The sequence below is a fragment of the Heterocephalus glaber genome, unplaced genomic scaffold, assembly GCF_053883595.1.
Source record: "Heterocephalus glaber isolate CG9 unplaced genomic scaffold, H.glaber_assembly_v1.0 deba00001444, whole genome shotgun sequence".
Classification (NCBI taxonomy): domain Eukaryota; kingdom Metazoa; phylum Chordata; class Mammalia; order Rodentia; family Bathyergidae; genus Heterocephalus; species Heterocephalus glaber.
The window spans coordinates 13807868-13828778 of record NW_028258297.1 but is presented as its reverse complement, the minus strand read 5'-3'; the positions used below and the strand labels follow the sequence as shown (position 1 = coordinate 13828778).

The following is a 20911-nucleotide window of genomic DNA, read 5'->3' as shown; positions in this document are numbered from 1 at the left end:
GCCTCAAAAGCACAAGGTCCCGAGTTTGATTCCCGGTACCAAAAAAAAAAAAAAAAAAGTTACTATTTTCTTGTGCCACTGCCATTTTAATAGGAGTCCTTCTATTATTTTATAATCTACACAAATTTTACATTTGTAATCATTCACTTTTTACTTAAAATGACTGTATACCGTAATCATCTGCCATATTATAAGCAAGTTGTATTTAACAATCTAGAGTGAAAGAAGGGCATGCTTTAGCTCCATATTCTAAGAATCATATATGCTACTATACTCATGAAAGTGTTTGAAGATAATTTTGCCTTTAATAACAATTGTAAAATTTGCCTCAGATAAAGAATGGAATTGAAGATGTTTAGATGTGGTTTAGCAAAGTATGTGATATGCCTAAATATACATTCATAAAAATAAAAGGAAACCTTTAATATAGGAGAAAAACCATGTACATTGGTTCAGACTGCATAAAGGAACAAATGACAATATGAACAGGTTATATTTCTGTTGACTTTATGATGTATAAAATTATGAAACATAATGGAATAAAAGTGTCTAAGTTATTCACATCTCTATTGCATTTCAGAGTTTAAGACTTAGTCATTTCTTAGTCACAGTTTTTGTTGATAAAGTATTAGGACAATTAGAATTCCAAGACTTGAAATAGCTTGACCATTGAAGCCAACATTGTTCCAGTACATTCAAGTCTTAAATGGAAAACAAAAAGGATGAATGAATTAAAAACTATGTTGTATGTAAATAAACTATTATAGCTTTATAAACCATTCAGTTAAAAAGGACAGCTCATAGGTTTCAGTCTGATATGTCCCTTCAGTGATCCATAAATGTCTATAATTAAATAACATCATTTTCTTCAAAGGAAATAGTTACTTGTTACGTAAAGCAGCTTGTAAATTTAATTTTTGAGAAAGTGTTTTGAATTTTAACATTTGACAAAGTGACTTTTTAATTGAATTAGGAATTTTCCTTCAAGAACTAAATTATGTACTCTATTGATGTAGTACAATCATCAAATGGCCCTAAATTCATTGTAACTGGCCACTCATAGTAAATAAGGAAATAACAGGGAAAAACAGTTTATTCAAAGAGCACATCTCAAGCTCAGCACTGGCTACCCAGCAAAAATACTTGTCAAGCATTTCTCTGATCTGTTATAAACTCTTTTGCTGCCTGATACTGCATTACCAGTCTCATAAGCCATCCTTTCATGAGAGTTTTAGGAATTCTTACCAAGACCAAGGATATGATCTCAATCATCAAAAACTTGTACTTGTTAGTCCTTTCCATACTTTTTTTTTTAAAGATTAAACACTTCAGACCAGAACAATTAACAGAAATGACGAGACTCAAAATAGCCATGATTAATGAACTAATAAGAGTTCATTCTAATGATGATGCAGTTGGCAAGGAAATTAGTGTGCATGGTGCTGGGAAGTGAATCCAAGCCCTGTGCATGCTAGTGTTCTACCACTGAGCTTCATCTCCAGTCCAAATATAGACACTTCTGTTGCATACATCTTAACTAGAATTGTAACTGGTAGCATTACATCATAACTGTCAGATTTCAATGAATTTCACACAATTTTTAGAAACATATGAACACATTCCTACAAATATAACTTAAAGAAGATTCAGTATCACTTATTTATCCCTATTTCCCATACAATTTAACATATTGAATAAACCTAATTGGTTTAATGTATCTCCTTCAGATGTCCCAAAGGCCTTTTGGAATGTCCCAAAGCTAGTTAAAAGTCAAACTAGAGGGCCAGGGATTTAGCTCAGTGGTTCTGCCACCTGCCTCGAAAGCGCAAGGTCCCGAGTTCAATCCCCGGCACCAAAAAAAAAAAAAAAAAAAGTCAAACTAGAACTTGATTTGGGGAAAATTTATCAAAAATATTAAATGTTCCAAAGTCTTGATCAAAATAAGATCACAAGTCATTGGGAACAAGTCCTACATTTAGCCAAAATTACAAAATACTTTAGAGGCAAATACAGAAAACCACACAGCCATAGGAAAAAAATCCCAGTACAGTGCACCCTCAAGTTACGACCCGCCCGACATACGAACAACTTGAGTTAATTAGGTTAACAGAAGATTCACCTGCCTCTTGTTATAGCATGTTCCCAGGTAAACATCCAGATCTCAGCTATTTTGACTTAGTTACAACCAGCCCTTGGGAACTGATTGAGTTCATAAGTCAAGGGTCCACTGTATTCAATAGGGAAGATTCAATTCCTAAATAATCAAAAGACCTAATATAAGTCTATTTTCTAGTAAGAGCAGAGTAATTCTGTCACTTTAGCAACAGAAAATCCTGTTGCTTTAGCATAAAGAACAAATTCAAATTTTGCAAACTTTAGATAATAGCGTTCAATTCTTAGAATAACTTATAAATAATTATATTTTAATTTTACCTAGCTTAATAACAAAATTCTCATCTCACCCCCCCCCCCACATTTTTGGCACAGTATTGGGGATTGAACCCAGGGGTTTCACAATAAGCTACATCCCCAGCCCTTTATTTATATTTTATTTTTGAGACAGGATCTCACTAAGTCACTATGTTGCCCAGGCTGGGCTTGAACTTGCAATCCTCCTGCCTCAGCCTCCCAAAATACTGGGATTACAGGTGTGTACCACCAGCTCACAAGAGTCATCTTTCACAAACTTTATAATCTTCTTTTATTCTTTCAGTGACTTGTCATACTATACTATTTTCATTTGGAAAGAAACCCATTCTACTTTAGATCAAAAAATTATTCTTTTCCTTTTAAAAAACATCTAATACCCTATCCAGAGGTGGCAAACCTTTTAGAGCTTTCAATGATAGACAGCTGAGGCAAGCATGCCATAGGTTCTTCAACACTGCCTTATATTCACCCATCCAAAACATTTTCCATAAAGAATTATTATTCTAATAATTACCTTCAATTAGGGTTTAACTCTTAGTAGCTTTAATTTTTAGTAAAAACTTAGAAAGCAGGCAATTTTGAACTATTTTAGACCAGCATTTTGTAGACGCATATTTTATAATTTCTAGAAACATGATTTCTCATATTTTTCTTATCTACTAAGTACCCAAAGATACCTAGCTTTTCTATACCACATGAACACAAAATGTTCCACTAGCAGAATTTAGTAAACTGAAACCAGCACTATATTTTTAGTACTAAAGTCAACAAACATGCCCAACACAAGGAGTTCAAACTCATCCACTGAGCTGCAAATACTAGTGAGCGGGCAATCTTTTTCAGAGTACTTGACATAATTACTAACTTTCTGCATTTTTTCTATTTGTGAATATATTCATCTATTTTTCTTATGACACTCAAGGTGAAAACTACATCTACCTTGTCATTCTATCCCTGGCCCTATTAAAATATCTTAATATAGACAGCCAGATGTTTGTTAAATAAATGTGCTATTAACCTCAACCAATGTTTTCATTACTCAATGTTTTCCAATTAGACAAGCCACATTCTACATTTTGTCAATGAAAATAATGAACATCTGTTTTCGGAACAACTTCTCCTACCCTACTGAGGTGGGAGATTAGGGCATGGGCAACCAGCTAAGCAAGTGGGCGTGACCTGTCAATCTCAGAGTTCCAGGACACCCGTGCAGAATTCAGTTCCCAAGCCCCACATCTGGAACCAATCAGAAAATGCTATCTTCAATTTTTCTGGTGCAAAATCAAGCAGGTCTTTGATTGGATGGCCAATATCTCATGTCAGCCTGAAGAATGAGGGATGCAAAAGACTTCTCTGCCTTTAACCTCACGGCCTCTATGAGCTTTCTCCATGGCCTGCTCTCATTCTACAGAGCATACTTTTTTTCCCTACTTTTAATAAGTGTAAAACCTTGCTACCACTTTTCTACAGGACACCAAGGACCAGGGAAGAGTCAACAGAACCCTAGCACTTGGTAATGCCACCCAAACATTAAAGATAACTGGAAGAGCCAGGAGTGGTGGTGCACGTGTGTAATCCCAGCATTCAAGAGGCTGAGGCAGGAAGATTGCTGCAAGTTTGAGGCCAGCCTGGGCTATATAGTGAGTTCAAGGCCAGCCTGAACTGCATAGTGAGACCCTGTCTCAAAAAAAAAATACATACATGTATATATATATATATATACACACACACACACACACACACACACACACACAAATAAATAAAAGATAACTGGGAAGTCTCCATTGGTCAAGTCATACTTGTACTCTGTTCTCCTCCAATACATAACAAAAGAACAGTTGAAAAGTAAGTTTCAGTGTTTTACTTAAAAGTGACTTGGATATGTCTACCACTTAATCCACAACATGATTCTAAGAGAAACCACTGAGGAGATTTCTGAAACCCTGACAAGTTTGTTCACAAATTTTCATCCCAGTTTTATATTCATCTCATTTATTTTTTGCAGTTATGCAGCAAATGTTATCGGGTTTTGGGGTGCTAGTGTCTCCTGGAGGTGGCTTCTATGTTCTTTCTGTCCTGAGCAAAGAATCAGTCAAGGCAAGTGCAAATGGTAGTAAAGTTTTATAAAATGTGGGGGAAAAAAACAGGCTCTGCAGAGTGAGTTTGGGCCAAGTAGGAAAGTAAGTACCCCCTTCAGCGTGAGGGCAGGACACCGCGTAAATGTGAATGTAGTGGCAGAAACTCAGTGTGGTCTGTCCTTTTTGTATCACCCAGCCATCAGGCTGACCTCAGGTCTAGGCCATCCTACCCGAAACCTGCTCAAATTCTCATGAGAAATTCACACGCAGGGCCTGGGAACTGCTCTGCGCATGTGTCCTGAGATTCTGTAATTAACAGATCATATCTACTTCCCCAGCCAGTTTTGCCATACCCTAATCACCTGTCTCATAACCACCACCCCAAAATAAGTCACTTTGGTGCAGGACCCTTTAACAGGGCCTCCAGAAGAACTCAGCTGTTATCACTCCCCTGAAAATTAGCTCTTAACAAGAAGAGGGAATTTCTCCTACGATGAGTGTTAGCATTATGTATGCCTAAAATGTACCAATAAATGTTTTGCTATTAAAAAAACAAAACAAAACACCATGCCTGCCTGGAAAGCATGAGGTCCTGACTTCAATTCCTGGTACCAGAAAAAGAAAAAAGAAACAATACATAGAGAGAAGAAAGAAAGAAAAGAAAGAAAAGAAAGAAAGAAAGAAAAGAAAAGAAAAGGAAGAAAGAAGGGAGGAAGGAAGGAGGAGAGAGAGAGAGAGAGGAGAGATAGGAGAGAGAGAGAAAAGAAAAAAAAAGAAGAGGGAATTTCTTCATATGCACACAGACCTTGTTACAAACCATCTTCTAGTGTAAGGCCCAAAGTAAAAATGGGCAACTTCACAGCTCAGCCTTTGTTCTTTTACTTAAGTTACCGAATTCAGGGTGACATCCATTAACACACAGGAGACAGAAAACATCTTCCACTGCAGACTGAGATAATTTATTATTCTGAGCATGAGTGTTCCAATCAAGGGAAAAGGGGCCGGGGATTTAGCTCAGTGGTTCCAGCGCCTGCCTGGCAAGTGCAAGGTCCCAAGTTCGATCCCTGGTACCAAAAACAAACAAACAAACAAACAAACAAAAAAACAACCTGATCAAGGCAAAAGGGTGGTTTAAAAAGCTCAACTATAACATACCCCCCCGCCCACTTTGTCTTTTAAAAGCCTCTGGTACTAGGTAAAACAAATGTATCCCATTGTTTCTAAGACTTTTTAATCCTTCCTCTTGTAATATACTGTATGTACAAGCTAGCAATATTATCTGTATTAAAACTTCCTCACTGTGAATATTGTCATCCCAATTTATTTCTTAGTAAGGTTCATCCATTTCTCTAAAAAATAAATTCTGGGGATTCTTATTCATGAAATTGGCTAGAGTTCCAAATGTAAGTGAGGCATGGCAGCGCATCCCTATAATCCCTGCAGTTGGAAGGCTGAGGCAGGAGGATTGCCATGAGTTCAAGGCCAGCCTGAGATACATACAACAGTGAGTTTAAGGTCAACCTGAATTCCAGAGCAAGATCCTGTCTCAAAAAAAAAAAAAAAGTGCTGGTGGAACAGTGGTGAGCATAGCTGCCTTCCAATGGAGGAGTTCTAAACCCAGGATCTAGTCTCATTTCTGGCTGGCCCAACCAGCCACCATGAAGCTCAAGTAGCTCCTCTCCCCTCTCACAGCAAAACCAGCCCTTAGTCCTGAAGTAGGACAGAATTAAAATCTAGGTGACAAAAATAGTTTAGAAATAAGCTAGGTCTAGTGGCGCACGCCTGCAATCCCAGCACTCGGAGGAGGCTGAGGCAGGAGGATCACAGTGAGTTCAAGGCCAGCCTAAACTACATAGTGAGACTGTGTTTCAAGTAACCAAAATAAATACAAATGAAAACTGTACCTTCAAGACGCAAGTCCAGTTTATTATTTTTTTCTCTCTTCTCTCAAACACAATAAGCCTGGGCAATTCCCTTTCTCCTATGAATGGTTCAGCCACTTCCTGCCACCTGTGGATATTCACAGCCGCCTGTGGATACACAGCCTTCTCCTCTGTGGACTAGGCCCCACCCACAGCTTAAAGGCGATCTGACTGGGCCAGCCTCCATCCACCAAATCAAGACCAAAAATGTCCACCAAAGACGACTTTTCCACCTATAAATTAGGCCACCACTGGAAAGACAGAGATGCTCTTACTGCAGATGATGACCAAAACTATACATTATCAAAAGCCACAAATTTCCAACACCAAAACCACATCAGTATCCCCACTTCCAAACTGCAGCATGCCTCTCCCCTCTCTCAGGCCCGAATTGTTTGAGTGTTTCCTAAAACATCTGCCTAATAAACCCTTCCCAACCCTCTTACTGATGTGCCCTGAAAATTTCCTTTCTTTGATGGGAGTGTTGCTCAACTCTTCAGATTCCACAGGTTGACGGTGGGCAGGTAAGATGTCTTTATTTCCAGCCTGGCGTCCAATAGGGGTCCATAGTGGTGGCTTTCCCCGTAGCAACCTGGCTGGACAGGGTACTTACCGGGGATGCCAGGTGGTGCATCTGCGCTGGAGTCCTGCTGACGAGACCCAGCACCTCCCAGAAGCCCCTTCATAGCCTGAACCACTGCGCAGCCATCTTGGGCTTCGTTTTTCTCCAAAGGAGTCAATGAACCTGCAATCCTATTCTGTAGGCGTGACAGGGAGAACCTATGCCTGGTTGCGGAAGGCTTCCAGGGTCAGTTGGTGGGGCTGTGCTTCAGATCCAAATGATGATGCCAAAGGGACAATTCCTTGGGCCAAATTTATCTGAGCAAAGAGCAAAATAATCCACGAGTCTCATTGCTCCCAGAGCAAGAGATCAGAGAACTTTCCAAGAACTCAAGCTAACAACATATCAGCAAATACCTACAAGAAAATGAAGGCCAGGTGTGGAGGCACATGCCTGCAGTCCCAGCACATGGAAAGCTGAGGGAGGAGGGACCTCAAGAGTTCAAGGCCAGCCTGGCCTACACAATGACTTCAAATCCAGCCTGAACTGCATAGCAAGATCCTGTCTCAAGCAAACAAAGAAACCAAATCATAGAAAACTTCATTGGCTTCATCAACCAATCAGTTAATTGGCTACACGTTCCTCTAAAACCAACCAGTGCTCAGCTGCTGTCATAAAACTCTATTGGTTTGCTCTGTTCAGCTGAGTATTAGTGCCCAGTCCAAATCCATGGCTTCCCAAGAATTTTACTTAACATACTCATATATTTTAAAGACATAAACCTCATGAACCAACCTCTGCCAGCATCACTTTTTTTCTGTGGCCTCCTTCCTCTCTCAGCCTCCAGAGAATTGGAGAGAGTTCCAGACTTGTTCTGGGTCAGGCTGTGGCTTAAGGAAATGGTGTGGCGAATTTGGTCTTCTGTCCCAATCACTAAAATTTCTACATGTCAGCAGTGGGGCTGCTGCGCTTTCTTTCACTAGTGGGTTCACTGGAGTAGCACTTTTAATTTCCTTGAAAAGCTGTTCCTTGATGTGGGCATGGTGGCACATGCCTGCAATCCCAGCACTCAGGAGGCTGAGGCAGGAGGATTGATGCAAGTTTGAGGCCAGCCTGGGCTACATAGCAAGACGCAGTCTCAAAGAACCAAAGACCAAAAACCAAAACAAAAAAACTTTCCCTTTGCATTCTTAGCTTGGGGGTTTGTATAGTTTTCAGCCTATGTCAGCTTTGAACAAAACTTCCTCATTCTCTTACTTTCTCACTGCTGAGACAAAATACCTGACACCCACAAGCTAAAGGAGGAAAGGTTTAATTCAGCTCACAGTTTGTAGGTTTCAGTCCACAGTCAACTGGCTCCAAGGCAAAGGAGCACACGGCAGAGGGGCATGACCAGCAGGAAGCAGCAGCTGTCCTCCTTTTCCTTTTTATTCCATCCAGCCTACAAGCCTATTGGTTGGTGCCACCCACACCCAGGGCGGGCCTTCCCATCATCCTCACCCAGAACCATGCTAAAGCAATCAGTGGGCTAATTTAGTTATCACACACCTTTAATCCGTATTCACCCACCCTAGATCCAGCCACCTCCAAAAAGCTTCACCGATGACCCACGAGGCTTTGGGGGACGTCTAGACACAAGCTGTAACATTCACTAAGCTTGACCATTTCTAGCTTTTGATTTGAAAGAGGGCCGTACAATTATTCCTTTTACTTGAGCACTCAGAGGCCCTTGTAGGGTTATTAACTGGCCCAATCTCAATACGGCTGTGTGTCAGGGAATAAGGAGGCTCAAGGGGGTGGGAGGAGGACTGAGGTGGGCGGTCAGAAATTGGTCACACATTTACCACTAAGTGCACCGTCTGAGATGGGCACAAACGACTACAATAGCAGCATTAAAGATCCTGATCACACGTCACCTAACATATATAATAATAATGAAAAGTTTGAAATAGATGCGAATTATCAGGCACAGAGTGAGCATAAGCTGTTGAAAACAATGGTGCCCGTAGATTCGCTTGGCAGAGATACCCACAACCCTTCAATCTGAGAAAAATGCAGTGTGTGTAAGGCGTAGTGAAAGTAGCTGTCCAGAGTCCCAACAACTGAACCAACTGAACCTAAGTCAGGGAGAGAAATAGTTCAGGTATATTACGGCTTCCAAGTAGCTTTCTACAAAGTTATATCAGTTTACTTTGCAATAAGCAATAGATTTGTCAGGTGAGGTAGATAAAATGTAAAGTTTCTTGAGATCAAAATGGGTTTCAGGCTGCAATGTCCTCTTCACAAAAGTCTTAGCTCAGTTCTGCCTTGCTCCAGACCTTCAGCTTTTTGGGCTTTGAGATGGTGAGACCAGGGCATCCCCTTGTCCCTAAGAGACCCAATGCTTGCTTCATGGCCTACACGTTTGAGAGTCTGCTGGTGAGGGGAGTAGTGGCCTGGCTGCCGAGGGAGCCCCCACGGTGGCGGTCCCTGTCCCCTCAGTGTGCTGCATGGGGGCCACAGACTCAGTCCTCTCTTCTGGGTTTGTCCACATGTCGTAATTGTGCAAATAAACGCTCACACCAAATTAGCGGTTAAAAAAAAAAGTCTTAGCTCAAGGAGAAATCAGTCTTACCTGAGAAAGTGACCTACTATCCTGTTTCAATTTCTCTGCTTCAGGAAAACATTCCTCTAGTGAATAAAGTTCCTCAAGTTCTTCAGGTCTCCTTTCTAGATCCTATTTGACAGGGACAGATAGGTCAATCTCTTTATTTTCAGCTTTATGTTCCACAAGCAGCATCGAAAACTTATTTGGTTAAATATACAACTTCAAAATGAATACTTAGTCTGAATACTCTGGATATTTCCGAGCCATTTCATCTGAAACAGTAATTTCTAAAGTGTGATCTACCAGGCATGGTGGTGCATGCCTGGAATCTCAGTTACTCGGGAGGCGGAGGCAGGAGGATTGCCACAAATTCGAGGCCAGCCTGGGCTACATAGTGAGTTCAAGGCCAGCCTGAACTGCCTACCAAGACCTTGTCTCAAAAAACAAAACAAAACTGTGATCTACAGACTCTTTGTGGGTCCTCAAAACTCCTTTGAGATCTGTGAAGGTAAATCTATTTTCATAGCAATGTAAGGACATCATTTGCCCTTTTCACAGTACACATTTCACACTAATTACAGAAGATGATGGAAGACTTTTGTGCCTCAGCACAGTTCAGGCAGTAACTCTAAAGTGCACATAGTGAGAGCCAAGAGCCAGCTTCGCATAAAAGTGACCTGAGGAAGAGGTGAAAATTATTCATTTTATTAATACTCAGTCCTAAGTACTGTATGTGTCCCTTTACTATTCAATGTGATAGAATAGGAAGCATACACAAAGCACTTCTGCATATCAAGGGACAACACTGTCTTGAGAAATTGTACACTTGTGCAGTTATTTAAGTATTTTGGCAGACATCCTCTCAAAATGGAATGAATTGGGCATGCCACCTCAAGAATACAACTCAAGGGCCGGAGATTTAGCTCAGTGGTTTTGCCACCTGCTGCACAAGTGCAAGGACCAGAGTTTGATCCCCAGTACCAAGAAAAAAAAAAAGAACACAACTCAAAATATTTGTTTCAAATGGTAAAATGCAGCTGAGTGTGCTGGTGCAAGGTTGTAATCCCAGCACTCAGGAGGCTGAGGCAGGAGGATCGCCATGAGTTCCAGGCCGGCCTGGGCTACATAGTGAATTCAGGGCCAGCCTGAACTACAAAGGGAGACCCTGCCTCAAAAAATAAACAAACAAAATAATGGTAAAATGCAACTTTCAAGTAAAAACTCAGACTTTAAAAATACTTGTATCTATCAGTATGAGTTTGATGGTTTCTCAATCCTTAAAGACTTCTAATTTGATTGGAGAAGTTAATGTCTGTGATTTTTTTTCTATAATGAACAATAAAATACATCAACATTTAGAAGTAAATAATTCAGCAAACAAAATTTTTCTAAGCAAGCAATGTATGCAATTGCACAATCATGCATGAAAATAAAATCTAGTCAAAGTGTAATACAGAGCGATGTTTTAATATAAGAATTTAAACAGGTCATTGATGTAATTTCTGAGTCCACATTAAGGAACCACCATTTGTGAATCTGAGCATCGTGGCATGTGCCCGAAGTCCCAGCTACTTGGAAGCTGAGGAAGGATGGCTTGCATCCAGGAGTAGGAGGCCAGCCAGAGCAACATAGGGAGATCTCATCTCGAAGGAAAACAAAGAAGAAAAGGAAACTACCACTTAAATTTGGTGTAGTATCAAAGAACATCCACAGTTATCTGAAAGGTTATCGCAACATCCCTCCTTTTTCCAAATGCAAAGCTGATTGCAGCAAGATTTTTCTTCATATGCTTCTATCAAAACAACACATTACAACAGCTGGAATATTAAAGTTAATAGGAAAATCCAGTTGTCTTGTTAGGTCAGGTAGTGAAGAAATTTTAAAAATATGAATAATGCTATTCATTTCTCTAAATAAAGAATACATAATTTTCTTTCAAAATGTTAATGTATTGACAGGATTAGTAAAGCTTTTTTTTTTTTAAATCAATGTTTAATGCATACTAACGTGTTTAAAAATGTATCCGCTTTACTTTCTAACATGCTGAATATTGATAGATGTAATCCATATAAACAAAATCTCCTTGGGAAGATTTAAATTTGGAACATTTTAATGGAGTTTTGTCCTGAGACCAAAATATGTCAGAACTACTGATTTAGCAAAAAAGAGAAGTGAAACTAAAAAAAGAGTAGAGTTTGAATATTTTGAAAAAAATGTTGGTCCCTGTTAAATTTGCATATAAAATAGATTCATGTGTGTTTCACTGTGGTGAGCAGAAGCTGATGAGGGAGATTGCTTAGGGCTCAGTCCTGGTTCTGCCACTTTTCAGCCGCTAACTTTCACTCTGCCTCAGTTTGCTTATCTGTGAGATGGGGTAATAGTGTTACCCATTTTATTCAGTCAAACCAGTCCACATAGGACTAAACTCCACTGGTAGCTATGAGGTGAGAACAATGGACGGCAACACATGTGATAGCCACATTTTCTTAAGTTTTCCTTGAGAACATTACTAAGGTTTATGTACTTTTTTTTCAAGTTGTTGCCATTTTTCTTTCTCAATCCGCTGTTTTTCAAGCCTTTCCAGTTCTTCTTTCTCAAATTTCAAACGGGCTTCCTCTAAAGAACCAAAAAGAGGGGAAGGGGAAGTAAAAATCAGTAAGAGGCTACATTTATAAAAGTAAAAAGATGGCTAGATCACTAGATTTTTAGGCCCTTGAGATTAAGTATTTTCAAGATGTGGTGGAATATCTTATTGAAGTCATAATTTTGTCTTGTGATAGAAATAGAAAAAGTGCTAGCTTTCGTCTCTTCAAAAGAATAACATGACTCAAGCTTTCTGGCCAAGAAATGGGTCCACATTGATATATCTCTTCTCCAAGAGTTTATAACAATCCAATAATGATTTTAGTCCATAAAATATGACAGTCCTATCATGGGGAATTATGGAGAGATAGTCTTCAGAAGATGTCCCTTACTGTGTGACATTAACATCCTCAGAAGAAATCATCCTAACTTTCTCTTGCTCTATTAAAAACAAAGTATGAGATACATGCTGAGGAATATAAGTTTACCCCAATGTAATAAATCACTTCTCAAGCTATAGGTCCTGAGACTGTATTCTTACCATGAGTCACCTAAAAAAAAGGATTTGGAATCCCAGTACCCTCCCCGCCAAATAAATAAATAATAAAAAGGATTTGTAAGATTATACGCTAAAAAATAGGCATGGAACCTGAATTTTAAAAACCTGAATATGAATCTATGGATGTTCTAAATGCTAAAAGCTACAGTGTTAGGGATATTCAGAATTTTAAAATCTCTTTTTGGTGTTTTAATTAACTACCGCTTTCATCAATGTTTAATTGTTTCATTTAAAAAAATAAATGAAATTGACTCTTCTTTTTGAGATAGGGTCTTGCTATGTAGTCTAGGCTTGCCTTGAAATCATTAGGTAGCCCAGGTGATTGAGGTGATCCTCCTGATTCAGCCTCCCAAGTGCAGGGATTACAGGCACGCACCACCACGCCAGTAAAATTAGCATTTTAATTAGGCGAAAGCCAGATATGTTGACACACGCCTGTGATCCTGGCCCTTGGGAGGCTGAGGCACAAGGACTGTCATGAGTTCAAGGCCAGCCTGGGCTACATAGTGAGTTCAAGGGCAGTCTGAATTCCAGTTTCAGAATTCTTACTGCACAATCAGCAGCAATGTTCCTAATTTCATCAGTAAATACCAATATGTCAAGATAGGGTTGCCAGAACTAGCAAATTAAAATCAAGATGATCAGCTCAAATTGAATTTCAGATAACAACATACTTTTCAAAAAGAGTAAGTATGTCCCAAATATTGCATTGGGAAAATTATCCCAAATTAGCCAATGTTGATTTGAAATTCAAATTTGACTGGGCTCCTGTATTTTATTTGGCAACACTACTTCAAGACGTACTAAATGTGGTTGGTGTGTACTAATGGATCTCTCTCAGTGCCTACTAACTGATGGGCGTTCATTAGAAAGTAGATTTAAATTAGAAAATTTGATGAATTTTGAAAAAATATGACTGGATTACAGAAATACCGACCTATTGTTAGTATTACTTGAATATGAAAATAGAACCACTGTCTGTTTCGTACCTTCCTCTCTCAGTCGTTTCTCCTCTTCCTCTTGTAGCTGCTTCAGTTGTTCTGCTTTAGTGATTGTCTTTTTCTTATTGCCAGACTTAACAAAGACCACAAGATTAAAAAAGGCTATTAGCATGCACCCAAGTTACTTAAAAACACGTTTCCTTAAGTAGTAATTATGAAAAAGTTTTGCTTTCATGAAACATATCTTTCATGCATTCATTCAACAGGTAAGACTGCCTGTTAGTGCACTGACTCAGTGCATTGAAGGACTGAGACTGGAAACAAACAAAACTAAGCACATAAACTCTGCAAGTGCAGGGATGGCACTTGTTATCAGTTTAGATCTAGAATGTCCCCTACAAGTCTGCGTTCCTAGCTGAGGGTGCTGTTCCAAGGCAGTCACTCGGGAGCGACCTGGAAGGCTGTGTTCTTGGCCACAGCTCCTCCTTTTCTCCCCTGCTTCCTGGCTGCTATGCATTGAGCAGCTTTCTTCCATCAGGCCCTTCCACCATGCCGGTTCTTTTCTGAAGGCAACTGACTATGGACTGAAACCCCGAGCCAAAATAAATCTCTCCTTCTAAGTTGTGGGTGTCAGGTATTTTGTCTCAGCAAGGAGAAAGTGACTTAAGACATGACAAATATATGCAATTTAAATAATTCTTTCAGGCCCAGTTTCCACATCTTTAAAAAGAAAATCTCATCTTATTATAAAGAATAAAGTCAAATATATGTAAAAACAGTGCTAAAACTGTACATCTGTTTTTAGAAAGTAATATTTTTAGGATTAGCAGGTATACAGAGTTATTTTGCAAGTATGGAGGGAGGATTGTTTTTTGTTTTGTTTGTTTCTTTTTGAGACATGGTCTTCCTATGTAGCCCAGGCTGGGCTCAAACTCGAAGTGATCCTTCTGCCTCAGCCTCCTGAGTAGAAGGATTGTTTTTAATAACACAGTTCAAGTAAAATGTTTGTAGAGAAAGGTATAAATTCATGCGCAAAGGATTTTAGCACTCAAGGGAAGATATCCCAAGAAAAGAGAAACACAGCTGCAAGATGGAGTTTCAAAAACACTGGATTAAGCCAACAAATACAATGTGCTCTGTAAGACTCCAGGAAGAGAAGACAAAAGAAATGAGAATAGGAAAGAACGATTGAACCTACGCTGAAAAGTCTGGACATTGTTCTGAGAGAAATAAAAAACTCCTAATTTTTTTGAGAAGGGCTGTAGCTACTAAAATATGATTTTTGAAAACTAACCTTGAATGGGGGAAATATAATTATAAAGAGGATACCATTTTGGCACCTATTAACAAGTGTTAATGTGAGACTGAACAAAAGTTACTCCATTTTGTAATAAGGCCCCATCTTGTCTGCTTCTGTTACACTTCACCATGGGGACGTCAAGTTCCCAGAACGTACTTGTTGCTGTTCCAAGGAAACCACAAGTTAGCCTTATGCCTGTTATGTAAAGATTGGTTGCTACACTACCCCAACCACCAATGTCTCACTTCTGTACTTTTGCTTGCCAAGTTCCCTCTTGCGACCCCTAAAAAAGACCTCAGTCCCTGAGCCGGGCACCTCTCTAAACTTGGTGCTTGGAGGGTGCTGTCTGGCCAGACTAATAAAGGTCTGTTTCATGTTCACAGCTTGTCCGGTGTGTTCCCTCCCAGGTGATCTTCACTGTAGTCAGCTCCTCAGAGTTTTTGGTGAGGCCCACGGTCTTACATTTTGGAGGCCCCAGTGAGATCCCCGGGTAGGAACCCCCGGTTCGGCCAAGACTCCGTGGTGGGATCCAGCAGGAGACTCTTGGGTACAGACTTCAGAAAACCTCCGGAGGTAAGCTTTTGGCCGGTTGCAACCATTTGTTAAGTCAGGAGTGAGGTGGCTGACGAGCCAGGAAGCCTCCCCTGACCCCGAGGTTCCTGACAAGGAACAAGGGAAGATTTAGTTTCATTTTGTAATGGCACCCGTTCATCTTGTCTTTTATATGTTAGTGTTGTGTCTGTTGTGTGTCTGATTTTACATTTTTTTTTTCTTTCCAATCCTCATCAGGAGCAGAGTAATGGGGGAACCTGTTCTACCAGGTCCACTCTGCTTGACTGCTTTCTCACTAATTTTAAATTGGCTTTTTCTCCAGAACAAGACGATGAATATGGGGTAAAATTTTCTTGCAAAAGACTCCAGTCCCTGTGCCAACTGGAATGGCCAGCCTTCGGGGTGGGATGGCCAGCCAAAGGGACTTTTGACCTCAGTATTTGCCAGGCGGTTTGGGGCAAGATCACCAGTCGCCCTGGCCACCCAGACCAATTTCCCTACATAGACATCTGGGTTCAGGCTTGTGAGGAACCTCTGGCTTGGCTACAGTGCTGTTCCCTTCAAACAGACGCTCGCATTTTAGTCGCTGCCCCAAAAGGACCCTGGGAACTTAAGACCAGGGCTCCCAAGCTGGTACTCTCACAGGAACCTGACCCCCTAGACCCCCTGGGAGGGCCTCCGCCCTATGGGGAATCCTCCACCTCCTCAGATGGATCCTGCTCTAGACCCCGAAATCCTTTCCTTCCTCCATCTGTTCAACCTTCGGCTCCTACCTCTCTCTATCCTCCTCTCCCTGAGGGGCCCCAGTCCCCAGACTCTGTGACTTCTCCCCCACACATGCGAGCTGGGGCTGTGTATGGACCTAGCAAGGTCCTCGCTGAGGGAACTAGCTCGGCTCCTCTCTTGCCCCTTCGGGAGACAGAGCAAGGTCACTATGTTTATATCCCTTTTACTACCAGTGACTTATATAATTGGAAACATCAGAATCCTCCTTTTTCAGACAAACCCCAAGCTCTAATCTCTCTCCTGGAGTTTATCTTTCATACCCATGATCCTACTTGGGATGATTGCCAACAACTCCTCCAGGCCCTTTTTACCTCAGAGGAGAGGGAAAGAATCCGGGGACAAGCTGTAAGGTCAGTACTAGGTGGAGCAGAGGGCCCCCTAGATGCAACAGCGGGCCTGTATTAAAGCACAACTCCTGTCCACCTGACCCTGCTGGCAAGCTAATGCCTCGGGTGGGAGAGAAGCTCTCCAGAACTATTGTCAGCATCTCCTGGCTGGCCTGAGGGGAGCCACTCGGAAGCCTACCAATTTGAGCAAGGTAAGCGAGGTCCTTTAAGGATCAGAGGAATCCCCTTCTGTCTTTTTGGAGCATCTGTTGGAAACATACCATATGTATACTCCAATCCATCCAGACGCCCCTGCAAATCAGCAGGCAATAAACTTGGCATTTGTTATCCAGTTGGCCCCAGACATTAGAAAAAAGCTACAAAGGCTAAAAGGATTTGAGGGAGAAAATAGAGAAAAATTGATGAATGTAGTCATGAAGGCATTTAATAACAGGGATCCCCCAGAAGAGAGAATGGCCAAGAGACTAAAAAAGCAACCATAGCCACCTTGGCTGATGAAGGATTTGTCCAGAAAAAAAGACCTGAAAACAAAGGAGGGAACAAGGGGAAAATCCGACCCTTATTAGAGAAAGATCAGTGTGCCTACTGCAAGAAAAAGGGCCATTTTTAAAAAGATTGTGAAAAGCTAAAACAAAAAAGAGAGAAGGAGCCCCCCCCCAAAAAAAGGTGGAATCCTCTTAGTAGATGAAGAAGATTGATGGGGCCGAGGCTCATGGCTGCTTAACCCTAGTGAGCCTATGGTGACTTTGGAGATGGGGGAACAGATGTTCAGTTCCTTGTGGACACTGGTGTGACCCACTCTGTCCTGAAGACCCCCCCCCTTGGACCCCTCACTTCCTTAAAAACCTCCATTACTGGAGCCACAGGAAAGTCGGCCTCCTACCCTTGGACCACTAGACGGACTGTAAATCTAGGAAAAGGCACTGTCACCCATTCCTTCTTAATTATCCCTGAGTGCCCGTACCTGTTGCTGGGAAGAGACTTGCTGCAAAAGTTGGGGGCTATTATTTTGAGCCTGAAGAAGGGACTTTTGAACTCAAGCCACCCTCTGACATTATGGTAATGGTACCCCTAGAAGATGAATTTAGATTCCTAAAGGAGGGTGCAGAGCCCCCCAAACAAAAATGGGACTACCTTCAAAAAAGTTTCCCAGGGTGTGGGCTGAAACCAATCCACCTGGGCTGGCCAACCACCATGCCCTGGTGGTGGTCCAATTGTTGGCCTCTGCTACCCCCATCTGTGTGCGACAATACTCCCTCCGGCTGGAAGCCAAGGTGGGGATCTCTAAGCACATCCACCGACTCCAGAAAGCCGGCATCTTGGTCCCTTGCCAGTCAGCCTGGAATACACCCCTGCTTCCTGTGAGGAAGCCTGGCACCTCAGACTTCAGACCGGTACAGGATTTGTGGGAGGTAAACAGCCGTGTGGAGACCGTCCACCGAACAGTACCAAACCCTTATACTCTGTTGAGTCTCATCCCTCCTGCTCATGTGTGGTACTCAGTATTAGACCTCAAAGATGCATTTTTCAGCCTACCCCTAGCACCAGTAAGCCAGCCCCTCTTTGCCTTCGAATGGACGGACCCAGGCACCAGGACTACTGGACAGCTGACATGGACCTGGCTGCCACAGGGATTCAAGAACTCCCCCACTCTGTTTGGGGAAGCTCTCAACAAAGATCTACGAGAGGTAAGGAGAGCTTTTCCCCAAGCAACTATTCTTCAGTATGTAGACGACCTCCTAGTGGCAACTTTGACTGATGAAGAGTGTCTTGTGGCCACCGAGGGCCTCCTGGAAGTCCTCCAAGACCTGGGATATTGGGTGTCTTGGAAGAAAGCTCAGCTCTGCCAGACCAAGGTAACCTACTTGGGCTACATTCTTGAGAAAGGAAAGAGGAGGCTGGCAGAATCACAGGTATCAGCAATTCTCCAGATTCCGGAACCAAGCTCAAAGAAACAGGTGTGCGAATTCCTAGGGGTGGTTGGGTATTGCAGAATTTGGATCCCTGGCTTTGGTGAAATTGCCAAACCCCTGCATGAAGCCACCGAGGGGGGAGATACGCCTCGAATGGACTGAGGCTTGCCAGCAGGCATTTCAATTGCTTAAAACTGAGCTTGCATCAGCACCAGCCCTGGCACTGCCAGACTTAAATAAGCCCCTCACTCTGTATGTAGCGGAAAAAAATGGGATAGCCAAGGGAGTGATTACTCAGCCTTTGGGACCATGGAAGCAGCCAGTGGCATACCTCTCGAAGAAGCTAGACCCAGTGGCCCAAGGGTGGTCTACCTGTCTGAGGACAGTAGCAGCAGCAGCTGCTCTAACCCGAGAGGCTGACAAACTGACATTCGGACAGGATTTGACTTTGATCACTCCTCATGCCATTGAGCCCTTGTTAAATAGCTCACCTTGCAAGTGGCTGTCTAATGCCAGACTGCTGCAATACCAAGGACTCCTATTGGAACAGCCGCGTATTAGGTTTTCCACCACTGCCCATCTCAACCCCACTACTCTGCTCCCAGAGTCCAAAGAGGAGGTGCCCATACACAACTGCCTTGAGATTCTCGAGAACTTGCGGGGAGGGCATCCAGATCTAACGGACCAAGCCCTCCCCCAGGCTGAGGCCACGTTCTATACTGATGGGTGCAGCTTTGTGCAAGATGGGGTTCGATACGCTGGAGCGGCAGTGGTCAACCAAAGTTGCCAAGTAAAATGGGCAACAGGACTACCCCCAGGGACCTCTGCCCAAAAGGCTGAATTGATTGCTTTAACAAAGGCTTTGAAATTGGGTAAAGAGAAAATGATCAATATTTATACTAATAGCCGATATGCTTTTGCCATGGCCCATGTACATGGGGAAATTTACCAAAATCGAGGCCTCTTAATCTCTGAGGGAAAGACTATTAAAAATAAGACTGAGATTTTGGCATTATTGCAAGCCATTTGGCTGCCCTGGAAAGTGGCCATCATACACTGTAGGGGCCATCAAAAAGGGTCCAGCTCCGAGATAACTGGAAACAATGCCACCAACCAAGCAACAAAATAGGCTGCTCAAAAATCAGTGGGGAAGCAGTTGGTCCTGCACCCCACCCCGTTATTGCCAGATAAACCAGAGTATACCAAGAAAAAAGTAAAATACATAAAAAGAAAACGATGGAAAAAGGGGCATCATGGGTGGTGGACCACCGAAGGGGGAAAAATAGTTTTGCTGGGAGCCCTGGCAGACACCTTGCTCCGAGAACTACATGAGTCCACTCACCTTGGAAAAAGATGGATGCTGGAGGCCCTGCGGCCCCACTTCATCAGCCAAGGACTGACCCGAAAAGCCGAAGACCTGGTAAGACGATGTCCCACCTGTCTTCAGGTAAATGCCAGCCGAATCATGGGACCCCCAGGAATTCAATATCAGGGAATAATGCCAGGAGAACACTGGTAAATAGACTTCACTGAAATGAAACCTGGCCTGTATGGACTTAAGTATCTGTTAGTCTTTGTGGATACCTTTTCAGGTTGGATAGAGGCCTTCCCTACCAAAAAGAAAATGGCTGAAGTAACTGTAAAGAAACTTTTGACAGAAATAATTCCCCAATTTGGATTGCCACTAGCCCTGGGGTCCGACAATGGCCTGGTCTTCACGGCCAAGATATCCAAATTGATTAGCAGTACCTCAGGAGTAAAATGGAATTTACATTGTGCATATAGACCTCAGAGCTGAGGACAAGTAAAAAGGGCAAGTAGAACCTTGAAGGAGACATTAACCAAATTAAACATGGAGACTGAATAGGGATGGGTTGAGCTTCTCCCCTTTGCCCTCTACTGTACCCGGTATACTCCAAGTTTGCCTTCGAATGTATTCCCCTTCCAGATAATCTACAGGCGAGCACCCCCTCTCGTCCCTAGAATTGATTTAAAATTGACAGAAAAACTCTCTCACCTCCAACTCCTTAAATCACTAAAAGCCGTTCACCAGCTTCAGTCAGATTTGCAAGAAGAAATAAAAAAATCTAGGGCTCACCCTTCAGAAAAACCCTTATCACTCCTACCTTATAAGCTGGGAGATTTGATTTTCATTCACAGGTTTGATTCCAAAAATTTAGAATCCCATTGAAAAGGGCCATTTCCTATTATCCTGACTACTCCTACAGCAGTGAAGGTAACTGGACACTCTGCCTGGATCCACTGCAGCCATTTGAAGGCAGCACCTCCTGAGGAAGTGATGTCAACATGGCGAATCGACCGGAACAAGAAGACCCCTTCAAGATAAGATT

General features: G+C 42.1%; 1 protein-coding gene across 12 annotated transcripts in view; it reads right to left on the bottom strand.

The window, feature by feature from the left end:
* The window catches only part of Dnai7 (dynein axonemal intermediate chain 7), a 77717-nt gene that overhangs the window by 47546 nt on the left and 9260 nt on the right, over positions 1-20911 (bottom strand). For 9 of the 12 annotated variants that reach the window (XM_021259084.2, XM_021259083.2, XM_087213987.1 and 6 more), the window contains 3 exons: positions 13711-13795; positions 12104-12195; positions 9607-9708 (listed from right to left, as the gene is read on the bottom strand). In XM_021259084.2, coding sequence (XP_021114743.2) covers positions 9607-9708; positions 12104-12195; positions 13711-13795 — 279 coding nt within the window. Of the gene's footprint in view, positions 1-8317; positions 9569-9606; positions 9709-12103; positions 12196-13710; positions 13796-15424; positions 15568-19902; positions 20123-20911 lie in introns of those variants that run through there. The other 3 variants (XM_087213991.1, XM_021259088.2, XM_021259087.2) reach the window with 3 other exon arrangements.